At 42.5% G+C, this 16,460-nt stretch overlaps 2 protein-coding genes across 2 annotated transcripts in view; one reads left to right on the top strand and one right to left on the bottom strand.

Moving 5' to 3' along the window:
* Positions 1-1,238: 1,238 nt before the first annotated feature.
* Positions 1,239-10,927, top strand: LOC113229091 (epsin-2). Its single transcript, XM_026462585.1, has 9 exons — positions 1,239-1,257; positions 3,204-3,293; positions 4,032-4,323; positions 7,343-7,754; positions 8,226-8,388; positions 9,668-9,775; positions 9,861-9,984; positions 10,388-10,602; positions 10,688-10,927. The coding sequence occupies exons 2-9, from the start codon at positions 3,204-3,206 to the stop codon at positions 10,925-10,927; spliced, it is 1,644 nt and encodes a 547-aa protein (XP_026318370.1). The 5' UTR covers positions 1,239-1,257.
* A 3,717-nt stretch (positions 10,928-14,644) lies between these two features.
* Positions 14,645-16,460, bottom strand: part of LOC113229090 (protein singed) — a 52,221-nt gene continuing 50,405 nt past the window's right edge. Inside the window, exons 7-8 of the mRNA XM_026462584.1 lie at positions 15,770-15,915; positions 14,645-14,892 (exon numbers count right to left, since the gene is read on the bottom strand). Of these exons, the coding sequence (XP_026318369.1) occupies positions 14,687-14,892; positions 15,770-15,915 (352 nt within the window). The 3' untranslated portion in view covers positions 14,645-14,686. The remainder of the gene's footprint in view (positions 14,893-15,769; positions 15,916-16,460) is intronic.

The following is a 16,460-nucleotide window of genomic DNA, read 5'->3' as shown; positions in this document are numbered from 1 at the left end:
TAACTAATCACTTAATCTTGTAGTGTGTAATACCGCTTTTACACAGGGCGAAGTAATCACTAGCGCTTTTCTTAAGAACAATAATGTGCTAAAGCAATAATATTTTCGTAATCCCGGCGAGGTCGCTCATTAGCCCCTTGTTCCTCGGTCGGTGACTTATCGCACACTAAAAATAATTCACGGCTAGGGCACACCGAAAGTGGCACCTTTGTCACTGAATCCGCCTCAACTGGTCTTAGATAAATCTTGAACTTGAAGTGAGACAACGTATTTAATTAAGTAGGTATACGCTAATGCGAATTATTAGTTTATTGGCGTTTACTGTCCCGAAAAGAATTGGTATGTATGCCGTCGCGCCTCAACAACGCAACAAGTGACTGTGTCAAGGAGATACGAATCTTGTACCATATACTTCTCCTAAGTGATGTATATCTTATTAGCAAATAACGACTAACTTTTAACTGCCTCCATAGCCATACGGATACCGTAATGGTCTGCCAGCAGAGGTCCCTGGTTCGATTCCCGGGCCGGGAGAAATATTCGTTTGGCATGCATTTATTTATCTCGTGAGCTTGGGGTTTGAAAACAATTGTGGACGTGAATGTTGGTCGGTGTCAAGCGCCAGCCCTGCCGCGCAGCACGCGCGTGTTTACATCCGAGTACGTCTGTTTACGTCTAAAATAACTCTCCTTACTTCCCACGTCGGACATTAATTGTACGACATTCAATTTTGAAGAAATTGTCCTAAATCAAGGCAAATCCATTACTACCTACAATGATCTCCTATGTGACCGAGTTCTGAAAAAAGTTTACCTTATTTTAATGTATCAGTGAAATGGTAGTAATCCCCATGTATTGATTCAGTTTCTAGTTTCCTGTTCCGTACTGCATAACATCTCAAATGTTGTAGCGGGATTCACTGTAATTTATGTCTTTGAGCTGATATCAATATTAAAGGTTTTTGTTACTGCAGTCGTTTTGTTTGTAGAAGAAATTGTCCGTGCGGAAACGTGACCAAGCCTGGTCGCTGGACCGGCGCAAGACGAAAGACCTGACATTGAACTCGCCCGATATAGTTTATCTCAATTTAGCGCGAAACTTTGCAAGTGTCAATGTCGCGAGTGCGATGTTTGTGAGGCCAAAATAATTCGCTTTGTCTCCTGACAATGACTGAGACAATTAACTCGGTGTTTTATTTTTATTGTACCGGATACTCGAATAAGTGCAACAGGGAAGGAATCCGGTACCAAAATAAAGGTATGCAAGACGACCTCAAACACGTCCATTAATTCGCTATTATTAATCCATAGCGGTGAATGAACTTATCAATATCCCATCCGTTCGTCTTTAAAAATAATATATAAAATTCTGGTCAATAAACTGAGGATTATTGTATATAAACTTCTTTTGTTTATGAGTGTACGATATTGTTTGTCCAGTTACGTTTTCGTTTATTACATAATCAGCGTTCAGCGTATGGATTAGATTTTGTATCTATTTATATTGTTGTGCTTTGTTGGAATATGGCAAGAAATAGTAACATAAATGAGTTTCCTGTATATTATTCATTGCTTTATTTTTTTAATGCTTTTCTGGTTCAATTATATTGGCTATACTAACAATAAAACATCGATGAAAAATAATGTGTAGCCACAAAATACTGTTCTTGTTTACAAGTTTATGTTTACTTACTGATGTTCTTTTTATTAACGATGTATGACAATTTGTATTGTTCTCGATTTATACTCTATTCCTTCCTATTTATAATGGAGGCTGTTATTTTGCATTGCGTGCGCGCATGCCGATGTGTCGTTTCCAAGTACCAACGCATAATTAGCACCAATTAAATCTTGTCTACAAGTCTAGTGTAAACTTTACGCTCAATTCGGGTGCGTCGCCTCGCGACAGCGCTCGTTGGTTTAAAATATGTGCTTAATAAGATGTGAAGTAAACACACATTGGTGTTGGTCTTGTTAACAATGACTTTCGAGAAATCTGTTTAATAGTGTATTAATATAGTGCATTTAAAAACGATCAAGTCTCAAGATAACGCACACACTCATAACGCACAAAAGTGCACGAAGGGTAAAGTTTTTTTATGTTGTTTTTAGTTTGTATTACAAAATGTGGAGTAAAAAGATTTGACAAATACCGAAAATCTAATTATTTTTATTATGTATTTAAAAAAAATAAAATTCGTTCCGAATAAAATTAAATTCAAGCGTTCAGATATCGGAAAAACCTTTCGAAGCAATACCAAAACTCACGTTCCGTATTACGCAAAAGAATCAGTAATAGTAAAGAGTCGAAAAGTGAAAAGTTATTTTAAAACCGACGAAAAAAGAACGAAATAAAACCAATATTTCGTTTTTCATGTCAAATGTAATTTAGTTCATATCTTGTACGTTATATTTTTTTAATCTGTTATGTCAGATTACCAAAAATTGCTTTCCGCAGTTTCGTCATTTTACTACCGGGTGGTGCAAAAACAGAATTTGGTTTTAGTCTCTAATACTTTTGTAAAATTTTCTTCCATATGAATTTTTAACGTGACACAGCGCTCTTCATAAAAGAAAGAAACTTGCCATAGAAATATTTTACGCGGTCGCTAGCGATTTGTACTCGGTCCACATATGGTAGAAGGAAGATTTAAATATGTGACGTCATCGCACTCGTGATCCCACTATTACAAGTGGTTTTCACACTTTTATGTTATTAGCTGTTATATAGTATTCGGGGAGGAAGGAAGTTCCTGACCATAATATATCGCCTGGGCACTCCTGCGTAATTACAAGGATATTTTTAGAGCTGGGACACATTAGAGACTGCGGCCATAATATACGCTCGGTAGTTTATGTGTAAGGTAGCGCCAGTCAATTGAAACGAAAACGCGTAAACGTAGACCGCGTAGCCGCCTCCTGTGTGCTCTAGCCCTTGCGCGTAAATCAATATTATTTTGCTATTCTATTTTATTCCACTAGTGGTATTTGATCTAGTTACCGTTTGTAAACTCGCTAGTTCCTGTCCTTCTAAAAGCTTTATGTAGGTGATTGAAATAATTAATTCTTATTTTAGTTGCTACCCTTGATTTGAATATTTCTTTAGGTATTTATGCTCTATTGCTCCCAACCCTTAATAAAATCCCAATAGATAGAACAAATTTACATCTGCAGTTTGAAAAACGTGTTTCGTTAACGTTACAGATGCCCCGTGGCCGGGACGATATGCAAGTAAACGTGGCGGGGCTAAGGAGAAATATTAAAAACCTAGCTCACAACTACAGTGATGCACAGGTAAAGTATTTGAATTTCTCATATTCAATATTAATTTGTAGTTTCGAAGGTGAAGTATCGTATTTCCGTTTATACACTATAAAATAAACTTGAGAACACATGTTAATACTGCAAAATACGCCTGAATAAATTTTATGTATAACGCACAGAGAAGCATAAAATACATGAAGACAGAGTGAACTATTTGAAAACGCTGTAGGCATATGGCAATTTTATTTTTTTCTAAAGTAATTATGTTATTTATTTTGTTATTTTATTTTTAAATCGGCCTCTTCGAAAAGGGTCCACTGAAAACCAGCGCTGTGACTCCGCCGCAGTATTTGCTGAGTTGGGCCCTTTTCAGCGCAATACACTTTAAACATGAAATCATAATATTGTACTGTTAACATGTGTTTGTGCTGAATAAATGTATTTTCTTTCTTATTTATTGTGATCCAAAAGCCTTTTTTAGGAGTATCTTTGCATTTTAGAGGCAATGAACTCCACGGCTTGTCATTATAATCAATTTATAATTTTATTGCTAGACGTGGTGCCTTTTCTCATAATAGACACACGCACACGAGCGCACATGCACTCCTAATTCTAAAGTGATTTTTGTCTCCAACCCGCTTTGGGGTAGCGTAGCGGGTAAACCGTCACCGTGGAGGAGACCCGTGCCCAGAAGTGAGATGATGATTTACTGAGTTGACGATGATTTAAGCTGTCCACCGTCTCAATCAATAACTATATAAATTACAGGTTAAGGTACGCGAAGCAACATCTAACGACCCATGGGGTCCCTCGTCGACGCTCATGGCGGAGATCGCTGACCTCACATACAACGTTATGGCGTTCACCGAGATCATGCAGATGATCTGGAAGCGCCTCAACGACCACGGCAAGAACTGGCGGCATGTCTACAAAGCTTTAGTGCTCATGGAATACCTGATCAAGACTGGAAGTGAAAAGGTCGCTATGCAGTGCAAAGAGAATATTTTTGCGATACACACCTTAAAGGACTTCCAGTATATGGAGGAGGGGAAAGACCAGGGTGAGTGTGTGTCTTTAGGTTTTTTAGAAATTTCTAGTTTATATCAAATAAAAAAAAAACATTTATTAGCGAATTACATATAAATTCGTGGTATTGTTTAAACACTACTATTCGTAAGGCAAATTCATCGGAGAAGGATAAGTACAAAAAGGACTTACGGGCTTTGTTCTTCGTGAAGAAATATTAGTTTACGATAGTAATTTACAATATTTATTTCCAAACATCTTGTGGGTAGACACATCCTAAAAGAGCTGTACGGATCACTCCAGTGGATTTTTGTCAGCTGTGCCTTCTGCGTAAGCTGTAAATAACATTAACTTGATATTGTATATTTAACTTATACGTTTATAATGATAATACTGTACAAATAGTATAAGTTACAAAACAAACTTTTTTTGTAATATCCAGTGATGGGACTGGTGAGCGACACGCTTGGCCATAACAGTTGTTGTGCCACTCAGTTTTAAATCGCAAAGATCTAGCGCCCGTCACCCTCAGACATAAGTTGACAAGTCCCATGTGCCTGTAATTCCACCACCGCCCTTACCTTTCAAAACCGGAACACAGCAATGCTGACATTACTACTTGGCGGCAGAAATAGGTGAGGTGGCAGTACCACACTGGGCGAACTATTTCACAGGGAGCTCTATCTTCTGAAAGGTTTTAGTTCGCCTAAAGTAGTTCTTACGTCTTTAGATATATTGACTTTCCGACGTTTATCATAAATATTGTTGAAGCAAATCGAGAGTACCACAGACATATATCTAGATAGACGCCGCAAGTACAGCAATTTGTATGAAAACCAAGCGTGTTACTTTTTTGTACCCACTATGACATCACAAGAACTATTTAGTGATGGAAACCTCCTTCCGCTCGCAATAAATCGATTGACTGAACGGAACTGAATACGCGTAAGCACGCGTATTCCATTCAATTAATCGATTCTAAATAGAATATTTTTTGTTCAAGTATTTGTTGACTACAAGTAGTCGTAATATTAATATATTAGAAAAGTACTAGAATAAGCTAAGCCCTTTATTTTACTTGTTATTAAAAAATGTTGATTACTTAAATTAATTAAAACTTTAATTTTTAATCAACTTCAAATATTAAAATTATTGTCCTTTCAATAAAATGAGCTTATTATATAAGATCTTTTTGTAATGGAAGATCTTATCGATTAACTTAAATAATGAATACGCACGTCAATATATGAACTTGCGACTGCCTTAATTAATTTTACTAGATGCTTTTCTGTTGGTAATTGATCAAATTGATGAATGCCAAGACAAATGAAAATGTTACTACTGACAAAATATAGTAAAATCTTATTAATCAGAAGAGGTTTACTTAATGACGGCCTCGTGTGTAATTTCTGTGATTTGTTTATTATTTCTCGGATTTCTAACTCTGTTACTCTGCATATTTGGATAGCATCTTAGGTGGGATAAACTAGACCACCTCGTCCTCGAAAGCAACGAAACTCATACATATGACCAACTCCAGGTTTTTGTAAAGACAGCGCACTGTTAATTCTTTGCATTATATGTTTTTTTTTGTATTAGGTACTCGTACTACATATCCGGGGACGTATGTAATTATTTGCTCACTATATTCGGACATTCGAGGCAACGTGCTGCAATAATTATCGAAATTTATTTGTCTATTGTATATTAAAAAAAAATTACAGATACTACTGATGAAAAAAAAAACCAAACGTGACTGAACGTTGTAACAAAAAAGTTATAGAATATTTTTATAATATTGCTAAGGTCATAATAATTTTCGTCCCTTCGTTTTCAAAATTGATCAGAATCGAGAACAGTGTTGCTTAACGTATACAACACTAAATGTTCAATTTGGCCAAAGAAATGTACAAGCGTCCGTACCACGAAACTGAATGCATTATACAAAAGTGCGTTCGTTCGGTATTTATGGCGTATTAACAAAGGATCACAAATATATCGCACCAAGTAATAGCCGCAATGTATTACAAACATGAGGCATACACTGCGTTGCATATTTGTTTTCTCGAAATTCATACAAAATCAAAATAACTGTTTTTAAAATAAATTGCATCTTCTGATTACAAAATCACTTGCCCGTGGAAGGAAACGTCCCTGTTTACCCGTTTACCCACAGTTATGGTGCTTTTGCAGTTTATCATGGCATAATTATGCATTTTTCGCGTTTTTGACTGGTGTTTATCTACGATAACGATCGAGCGCGTTCTGAAGTGTAGCAGTGGCAAGTAAGTGAATTTTACTTTGAGCACGCGAAACACGTACACTTGCGGCGTCTTTCTAGATATAAGTATGTCTGCGGTGAGTACGCTTATGTCCTGGTCAAGCACTGGTATCAACTAAGATGACCTTCAAAGTTTAAATATGGCCCATAAAATGTATATTTTCAATTTTAATAAACCATTGACAGAGACCGGATACCTTATCGCATATTACGTTACAGTAAGTAGTACGTGTGTACGCCAACATCCGGCGGCGTCGGCAGCGCGGGCGTAGGAATTTGAAGCTCATTGTTATTCGTACTGTGATGCGTTAAAGTTATCTATCAATCGTAATATTAATTCGCGCGGTGACATTACAAAGTGCTACTTTTCATTTACGTGGTTAGTTTAGGACACGATAACACATTCCAGTCTGCGCGTGCGCACGTTTGCTTTGTTAATCAGTGTGGTGCTGTTCGTTAGTAATTAAATTTATGTGAGCCATAAAATCGCGAACAATGGAAAGTTTCGCCATCGGATTTCCGTTTTGTTCAGTCGTGATGTCGACGTCGTCGGGACTGACGCCACATAATATTTTTGGAAAATATGAAGTTGTAATCTTGTACTAGGCGTCGTCTAAAAGCGAGGTCTGCTCGGCAGGACGGATACGGTGGAAGATTTTGTTTATCGGACTAGCCCGGTCGACTCGACTCGGTCGAATAGCCGGCTAATCGAAAGGAAGAATATGACCCGTCGCCGGCGACGCGGCTGATGCTTGACAACTTCGCGCCGCAGGTCTAAACGTCCGCGAGAAGGCGAAGCAGCTGGTGAACCTGCTGAAGGACGAGGAGCGGCTGAAGAACGAGCGCGCGCGCGCGCTCAAGGCCAAGCAGCGGTTCGCGCAGAGCGCCAGCGCCTTCGGCAGCGACGGCGCCCTCGACTCGCCCTCCAGCCCCGCCTACCCCGCGTACCCCCTGGGCGAGGCGGGCGCGGAGTGGGGCGCGGGCGCGGGCGGGGGCGGCGGCGGGGGCGGGGGCGCGGGGCGCGAGGCGGAGCTGGCGCGGCCGCTGACGGCGGGCGAGGAGGAGCTGCAGCTGCAGCTGGCGCTGGCCATGTCGCGCGAGGAGGCGGAGCGCGAGGAGCGCCGGCGCCGCTCCGACGACGTGCGCCTGCAGCTGGCCATCTCGCAGTCGCAGAACGACTTCCAGTGAGTGCCGCCCCGCCCCGCCCCGCCCCGCCGTCCCGCCTGCCCCTACAGCTTCCCTGTCCTCTCCCAGACTGGAACAGATGCGGCTGCGGCTGGAGTCGCGCGACGCGGGCTGGCTGCGCGGCTGCCTGCGCTGCCTGCGACCGAATGTAATTGCGTTAGTGGCGCCCCCCTTCGGCGGCGAGCGCCGCGCCGACCGCGACCCGTTAGTCGAACCGCCGGAACCGAGCCGAGCGGTCGCCCAGCGACCCGACGCTTGCCACGCTTGGCGCCCTAGCCGATTAGTTGTATTCCAAAGTCGTTCGCTGTAGTCGCCGACAGTTAGTTTTGAAAGTATTCTTCGTAAGCTTTTTATTTCATTACGTAACGTTTAAAACTACTTTAGTTTCAGTCATTATTTAGCCCGTCTTCCAATGCCAATTTTTATACCTTGTATGCGAGATGATTCAAATAAAATGTTACTTTTTTAAGCCCTAAAGAAACGAACTTGCGATGCAGGCAGGAAGTGGAGAAAAAAGTTGAGCCGCAGTCGCATCTGCTGGACCTGCTGGACGTGAACCTGGGCGCGCACGGCTCCGCCGCCTCCTCCACCGACCCCTGGGGCATGCCGCAATCGCAGCCGCATCCGCGACAGGTTTATAACTTAACTTAATAACACAATGTCGAGACACAGAGCCTTAACTACCCGTGTGTATAAATAAATAAATCGGGCTTTATACCTCGTAAAGTTTATACCTTATACATATGTAAACAAACTATTCTTGTGAACAATGAACTACTTAAGATTTGCAATAATATTGCTTTTTTTCGACCCTCTCTTGCGTTCTTTGCCGGATATTGTCAGATATACAGACTCATAGTCTGTCTTTTTTAAAGATAGAGGAAGTATTGCCCGCTCGCGAGCAGCTAGTGATTGCAGCCAATAAATCGACCCCTCCTACGTAAAGTATCGTATGTCGAAATTGCCAAGTTTACAGGGAAGCATTTTAAATTTCTCAATTCACTGCAATGAACGTAACACGTGACTTTAGCATTTCTCAGTTTTATTCGGCAAAGCTCGTTACTCACATAGAGTATTGTAAAATCCTAGATGTCGGTTAAATGATCACTCTATGTCAGTAATGAAGTTTTGCCAAATAAAACGGAGAACTTTAAAACGCTCCCCTGTAAACTTGGCAATTTCGACATACGATACTTTACGTAGGAGGGGTCGAAATATTCTATCGACTATCGACTGAATGTCGATTAAGCTTATACAATAAATAGTCGAACTTGTTTCATTTGAATCATCATCGGCCCATTATTCGTCCAACTGCCGGGCACAGGTCCATTTGAATTGTCAATTTTTGTAAGTTCATACATACACTGCATTTAGAACTAGGTCTATTAAAAATGTGAAGAGGAAACATATTTTAAAGAGTTTCAATTTAATTTAATATAGATAATCAAATCTGCCGGTTAGTGAGATGTACATGAATAAAAATTGATTTCGATACTAATAGGCCAACTGTCAAAATAACAATGGGCTACGACGGACCAGCGACTTTATTGCACTTGCCTCTAAGCACCAGCAGACTCCGTTGAAAATTTCACGTCCCGAACAAATTTTGCGTTGAACGCTACCTCTAAGTTAATTTTTATTTTTTATACATCAGTCAATGCAGCCGGATTGCGGTATCTTTTCCGACTCCATGGTAAGAAATTGTAATAGGAAATTAACGTATTACGCTAGATTTTAGATTGCACCGCGTGGGAGTGCGTTCTTTACCACACTAGGAACTAGAATGTTTGTTTGTCGACTTACGGGCGTAAGCTCTGTTGATTGGAGTCGATGACATTCGCGAATGTCTCGATTGTACGAGACTAACCACTCGCGTGAGAGAGGGCGTCGTACTGACCCTGAATGTCCCCAGGAACCGGCGGCCGACGCGTGGGCGGCGGTGGGCGCGGGCAGCCCCGCCAAGGACCCCTGGGCGCCCTCCGGCGCGGCCGGCAAGGACCCCTGGGCGCCGCTCGCGCAGGTACTTTCCCGCTTACGACCGCTTTCCCTCGGTTTTCTCCGTTAAGCAAGTCCGGCTTCGCTTGACATCCGCGCCGTGTTCGCAGAGCAAGTCTCCGGAGTCGCTGCTGTCGTCGCCGTCGTCGTCGGAGCTGGAGCAGTTCGACGCGCTGTCGCAGCGGCGCACCAACAACAACGTCGACAGCGACCCCTTCGACCTCTCCCTGCTCGGTCAGTACGCCGTCCGACACACGGTCTGCATTGTCGTGTTGCGTTCGTGGCACGTGGCCGAGTTCTAGCACTTTAGGCGTCGACACAACCTCAAATGGCGTTGGTCGACTACGCATAACAGTGAAAGTATTGAATCACTTCGGAAAATATATAGTAAAATTAAGGATATTTTACAAGAAAACCACTGCATTCAATGGACCAGTACTTTCCATATTCCAATATTTTTTTTTATATCGACCGAATTATATACAACACGTTTAGTATACGATATACATTTTTCAAACGGCTTTAATTTAGTTTGTAAAAAAGTACACTGTGACATGTAGCAAGTGTCCCCGTCGCCCGCCGCTCGACCCACAGCTCGAGATGGTGACGTATAAAATAAAGGACGTTCCCGTCGCAGGCGACAACCTGGCGCCGCAGGCGTCGCCGCCCGCCACGAACGGCACCAACGGCACGGCGCCCTTCGCGGCCAAGAAGTCGGCGTCGGCCTTCCTGGGCGAGAACTCGGCGCTGGTGAACCTGGAGCGGCTGCTGCAGCCCGCGTCGCCGGACCCCCCCGCGCCCAACCCCTTCGCCTCCGACGCGCCGCGACACATGTTCCAGCCGCCGCCGCCGGTAACGCCTCCGCTTGCACCCGTCCAACAATGAGACGGCTGCCCCGTCGTTTGCGCCGTCTGACGTGCCTCTGTCCCCGCCGCAGGCGCGCCTGACCATCAACGAGCTGAAGCAGCAGCAGATGGGGCTGACGGGCGTCGCGTTCATGAGCCCGTCGCCGTCGTTCGCGGCGTCGGCGCCCGCCGTGCCGCTGCTGCCCGCCGGGGCCGCCGGGGCCCCCGCGGCGCCCGCCGCCGACCCGTGGGCCCCCACGGCGGCCCCCCGCACGCAGTCCCCCTGGGCCGCGGCGCCCTCGCGCCACACGCCCAACCCCTTCCTGTCCTAGCGCGCGCCGCCGCCCTTCGCCGGTGAGTGGCCCGGCCTTCGAGCCAGCGCGAGACGCCGAGACGGCACTCGTCCTAAAGAGATCTACGCTTTGTTTGCAGAGGGTCCGCCGCCTGTCCTCCGCAGCGCGCGTTAGTTGCAACCTGGCCACTTTTTGACTAACCGGCTGTTCGCACGGCGTCCGCCTCTGCGGGAACGGTTCGGAGCTCGATCTGTTTCGGCCCGGTCGCGCTGGCTGCGACTGGCGCGAAGCGAGCGAAGCCGATAAATATCGTTAGTCAACACGCTGCGAAGAGCGCGGCGAACTTAAAATATAGAAAAATTAGAAATGAATTCTACTAAAATCGATTAAAATGGTTCCAATTTATTTACCGAGCGGTTCACCCGCAGTCGATGTGCGAACCTTATACGGGTGAAAATAAACTCAGACTGCAACTAACGGTCGGCGAGCGCTCTCCGTTCCTCGAAGCCACGGTCACGCGGACCGCCATCGAACAAGTTCGAATGAAATTGACCAAATGAATTGAGCAAACTTGAGGGAACTTCGCGTCGGTCAATCGTATTATTGTATGTAGTGAGTGCGAGAGTGGACTCTGTTTGGTGTAGGTTTACAAATTTGTCGTGTAAGTTTGTGTAAAATGAACCGTTTTTATATTATAGAGACTGGCTAACGCTGTGACGTATTTACGCCAGTACCCACGCGTTTTGTGCGTTTATGAATTACTCTACATTTTACGTGTAAACGTTTGTACGTATTATTTGTATAAACAGACTTGTGCGCCTGTATGTATGTTACAGTATAGTGATAATTATGTATGGCTCGATGAAAATAGGTACAGTCGACCCTCGTTAAGCGTAATAAAAATTAAATTTTATTTATATTCATTAGTTTCATTACAAGTAATGTGCAGTTGCCAGTACCGTTTTTGTATTTATATTATTATGTTTAGACAATGTTTATTTCTATTGTGTTTGTGTGTAAATATGTTGGCCCTCATCGCTTCTTCGAGGCAGCTTTTCTTTTTGAAGTTTTGTGAGGATAAAAATTTATATTAAAAAAATTAAAATGTAACCATTACAATTTCGTAAACGCACAAAAACGTACGACATACTATAGACATATTAGCATCCATAGATTAAAAATAGTTAAGGGTTCTCGAAATCCCGAAAAGAATTCGGAAATGAGCCTGAACAATGGAAGACGAGGGTTCTTTTGTATGGTATTGAGAGAAATTTGCAACGCTGTGGAAATGGAAGCTGAAATTCGGACTTGATTTCAAATTAATGTTTTAAACACATGCAGTTGAGCAAAATAATACGCGGAATAAAGACGAAATGCAATTCCACAGCGTCGTCAAAGTCGTAATAAAAATCGCGTCCACAATCGGCGACTGCGGAATAAGTGTGAAGTTGTTAATCGTGCCTTAGATACCGTTTGTATTGTTATTGTTAGTGCGTCGCCTTGTTGAGCGCTGGGTTTCACTACATGCACTTCAATTAAAAACTTACGATATGCCAAAATCATTTTCCTACCCCTTGTGTCCTTTCGTCATGAAAGTAGTACCAGTTAAGCAGAATAAGAACCATAAGTCTTATAGGCGAAATTGCAGTTCAAAACATTGTGTGTAGTTAAATCCAGGCGTTAAATAATCGCTAGAATGATTAGGGACTCGTATCGGCTGAACCTGCACTTTATAGTCTTTCCCTAAACTGTCCATGACTTCTTTACGAGTTAATAATGACCTATTCATCAATTTTATTGACCACGACTACAGATTAAACAATCGGCCGGCTCTCTGATCTCTTACTTGAATAATAGGAAACAAACTTTTGTTCCAGTGATTTAATTCGTCATATCGTCGCCTTACTTTCTCAAACTCGTATCTTTAAAGCACAAAGTTACTAAAATGCAAAAAATTGATTGTTTTAAACTAATTTTACAGGCTGATTTCTCATCACATTCTTATTCTTAAACTAATGCATCCAAATGTACACCCTTGATAAGAAATTTAAAGTAAATAGAAATTTTTGCCTTCTCCTAAACAATCACTCTTTATAAGATTTGAGAGGAAGTTAGTTGACAAGTCAGATTTCGACTATTGCAATATTGCAGGAGAGCTGTGCGCTGCAGGGTTGACGATAATAATGGTATTGCGGGAGCTTAAAGAAATCCTACTAAGAAAAAGAACATTGGTATCGAAAAGTACCTCGCAACGTTGAAGTACTGAGTTCAATAGTTAGGTAAACTTTTGTAGCTGCAGCGAGTCCGAATGTGCCGAGATCGCGCCGCGTCCAGTTCAAGCCTCGCGCTTCTTATCGTGTGTGTATGTGCGTACAAACTATTCCATTTATTGTTGTATATTATGTATGTATCGGTTGCTTTCGCCCACAACCGTGTAGTATTTTCGCTAAACTAAATTGTCTATGGTTTAATTTACGTTGGCGGTGTTGCCAGTATGAGAAGTTGCTTGCTAGCCTAAAAAAGATGGGAAACATCAATTTCCATCCAACGATTAATCGTTGCTTGACCAACGCATTTTTCTTACACTGGTAATATTCTGTTTCTTTTTTCGCTTATTTAATGATTAACTAGCTGGTTCAAATGGTTATTAATTTGTTTATCAGTTATGTAGATAAATTATTTTTTAATATATTAATTTTTTGACCAATAAAATGCATCGATGCTAATCCAATGTGTCACTAGCTAGGGAAACTGTAAAGATTAATGTAACTATTTAATTAAAATATAAAAGTTTTTCAATATTTTACACCTTTTTTTATTCACGTGCCGCGCTCGGGGCCCTCGAAGAAATAAAACACCGTCCTCGTACAATATGATTATAATTTATTCATCAATAGTTTACAAAGACGTTATCGTACAAATATTAGTTTCGAGGATCTGATATAATTAATTACCAGTACAAACATTTCCATTTTGTTCATTACTATAAAAAAGAAAACTTAATTTATGCTTTCGATTGCCTTCAAGTACGTCGAGATTTGAAGTAAACGTCGGAACATCGCTTATATATACAAGATAAATAACGCACCAGTTACAAAATTCCCAGTAAAAATCGTATTAAAAATGTTCACTTTTCATGTAGCATTTATATAAAAGCACGGAATGGACGTTTGGAAGCGGCATGTGTTCAAGTTTACTCTATTCAATGTTATTTAACTTACATTAAACTTAACTAGCTTTACTCATTAATTAGTTAGAGGCCAGACTTGCCACGGTCCGAGGACTGGTCTGGTATTGCGACAACCCCTGTTACGTAACATTGGTTTCAATGCAAATTGCGGACTTGTAGGTTTCAGTCTCACGGCGTCAACGTCACTAACCTACAGAGGGATACAAAACGCATAGATAAAATCGTACAAAATCCATCGACTAGACGCTACAATATCCAATAAATATTATCGAAAAACTCCCAATAATGTCCCCACAATTTGATATCGTTACATTATTCTAATAATAAATAATCCGAGCGACGGTCGCGAAATAATAAAAAAATAGAATCCGAGAACGAGCAAAGACGGCGGCGCACCACCGCTAATAAGGAAATAAAATACAGTTACAACAAAGAGAAGCGATATTTCCACAATGATCACATGCGCGGGCGCGCGCGATAAACAACCTTAACCGTACTAAATGCAAAGCGGGCGGCGCCGCGGACGCGTCCTCGGCGACAATCGGCCGACCGCCTCGGCGAGGGAGCGCCCCGAGAAGGAAGTGTCGCGAACGTGTCGGTCGGCGGGCCTAGTACTCCCAGTGCGTGGCGCAGCTGAGGTCGCTGCCCGACAGGCGGAAGTTGCCGTTCTTGGCGGCGGCCAGGTACTCGCGCGAGGCGGCGGCGCGGATGGCCAGGCGCGTGGGCTCGCGCAGCTCCAGCAGGAAGCCCTGCGGCGCGTCGCCGTCGCACGTCACGCTCTCGCTGTCGGCGTGCCAGTACTTGCCGTTGGACCCTGCAAACCGGGCTTCAGTGTCGGGCGGGGCGTGTCGACGACAAACCTCCGGTGCATCGGTTCTGGGCTTTCAAACGCCCGAACTCGAACACTGAGGGCTTTCGGTTCGCGTGCCGCCCGTCACACGTACAATGTTTTTCATCACATTTGCGAGTAAATAGTATGATTGTATAAAAAATTCAAGATCCTCGGGTTTCGTTTCTTATTACAGCCATGGTCGTGTACTGACAAGAAAAAAGGCCCGAGAGCTTTGTTTAGGCATTATAGTAAACTTAGCCTGCATGCAATCATACCATTTACGTGCAAATGTGATGAAAACATTCAAACATACTGAATAGTACAATAAGTTATTTCGCGTCACAAATAGTTGAGCAAAAAAGACTGATCAAGTAGTAGACGACAAAAAAGAAAGTATGCAAGAATTTTCATGGGCTATTTGCTTTAAATTTACAATTACAACAATTTGTGAACTCTATTTTTTATGCACTATATTCTTTATTAATAACAAACGTGCGTGCACAAAATATTTTTGTTTCGTTATTTAATAAAATCTTTGAAAAGAATTAATATCAAAAGACAACACACAAAATACATTTACGTACGAGAAATACTCATTGTATAAATATGTAGTGTTTGGCTTCGTTCATATATTAAAAATCGCTTCTAATTGCCAGTTGCTTGTACCCAATACAAGGCACACGTTCACGCGGCGCTTTGGTTATTTGTTGTTATATCAAATGTTCACACCCGCTCAAGTTGGGTTCAATCGATTTATGTTGCTTAGGTTAGCTTTAGGAGGTTCAAGTGCTAATAATGTAAAGGAATTTGCCGTCGCTTTTCTCCACGTGATCGGCAGTGGTCCGAAAGAAAAACTCACCCTTGAAGTAAACGGCACCCTTTGGCCCGCGCACCACCTGAATAGTCTCGTAGTTGGCCTTATTGCACTCCAGCTTAACGCCCTTCGGGCCCACGAAGCCCTGCTCGCACTTCAGCACAAGGATTGGCCTGAAAATCAAATTTAGTCTACTTTAGATACTATTGGGCACACGGTCTGTAATGGGCGGATACTAGAATATAATCCAACGTGAATTGGCGAATACATTCTCCTGACGGGTCCTCGATAATAATACTTAGTAGCGGTAGACCTCCCCATCAAAGAGTTCGTCCAAGGAAATACTGCCACTTTATCTTCCCCTACCACAACGCTCATATTACTGCGTTTCGGTTTTGAAGGGTAAGGGTGATGAAATTACAGGCACATGTCACTGACTTGTCAATTTATGTCACGGTAACGGACGCAGTGGCAATCAGTGACCCTAAGATGCACTGCAACTGTTATGGATAGGCGTGTCGTTTACCACCAGGTGGCGCACGACTTGTTCGTCTCCCGTCACTTAGTATTACAAATAAAAAAAATAAGGCACGACACACGGTGGGCTGAAAATCGGCTTTCATAGACTTAGGGATTTCAATTTGCAAGTGTCCTTTTTTTTGCCGAATATTGCTTCTTTTAGTTATTACTATGTACAAATATGACACCCAAGTTGATTATGTTCAAAAACGAAGGA

Source organism: Hyposmocoma kahamanoa, unplaced genomic scaffold (genome assembly GCF_003589595.1).
Source record: "Hyposmocoma kahamanoa isolate Upper Pololo Valley unplaced genomic scaffold, ASM358959v1 277, whole genome shotgun sequence".
Lineage (NCBI taxonomy): Eukaryota > Metazoa > Arthropoda > Insecta > Lepidoptera > Cosmopterigidae > Hyposmocoma > Hyposmocoma kahamanoa.
The sequence above is the reverse complement of the archived record's forward strand: the minus strand, read 5'-3'. Positions and strand labels throughout refer to the sequence as shown.

Bases quoted from the DNA above. Each gene is read 5' to 3' on its own strand.
- LOC113229091 (XM_026462585.1), top strand. From the start codon at position 3,204: ATGCCCCGTGGCCGGGACGATATGCAAGTAAACGTGGCGGGGCTAAGG. The intron at 3,294-4,031 runs GTAAAGTATTTG...TATAAATTACAG, and splicing joins ACAACTACAGTGATGCACAG to GTTAAGGTACGCGAAGCAAC. The intron at 9,776-9,860 runs GTACTTTCCCGC...CCGTGTTCGCAG, and splicing joins CCTGGGCGCCGCTCGCGCAG to AGCAAGTCTCCGGAGTCGCT.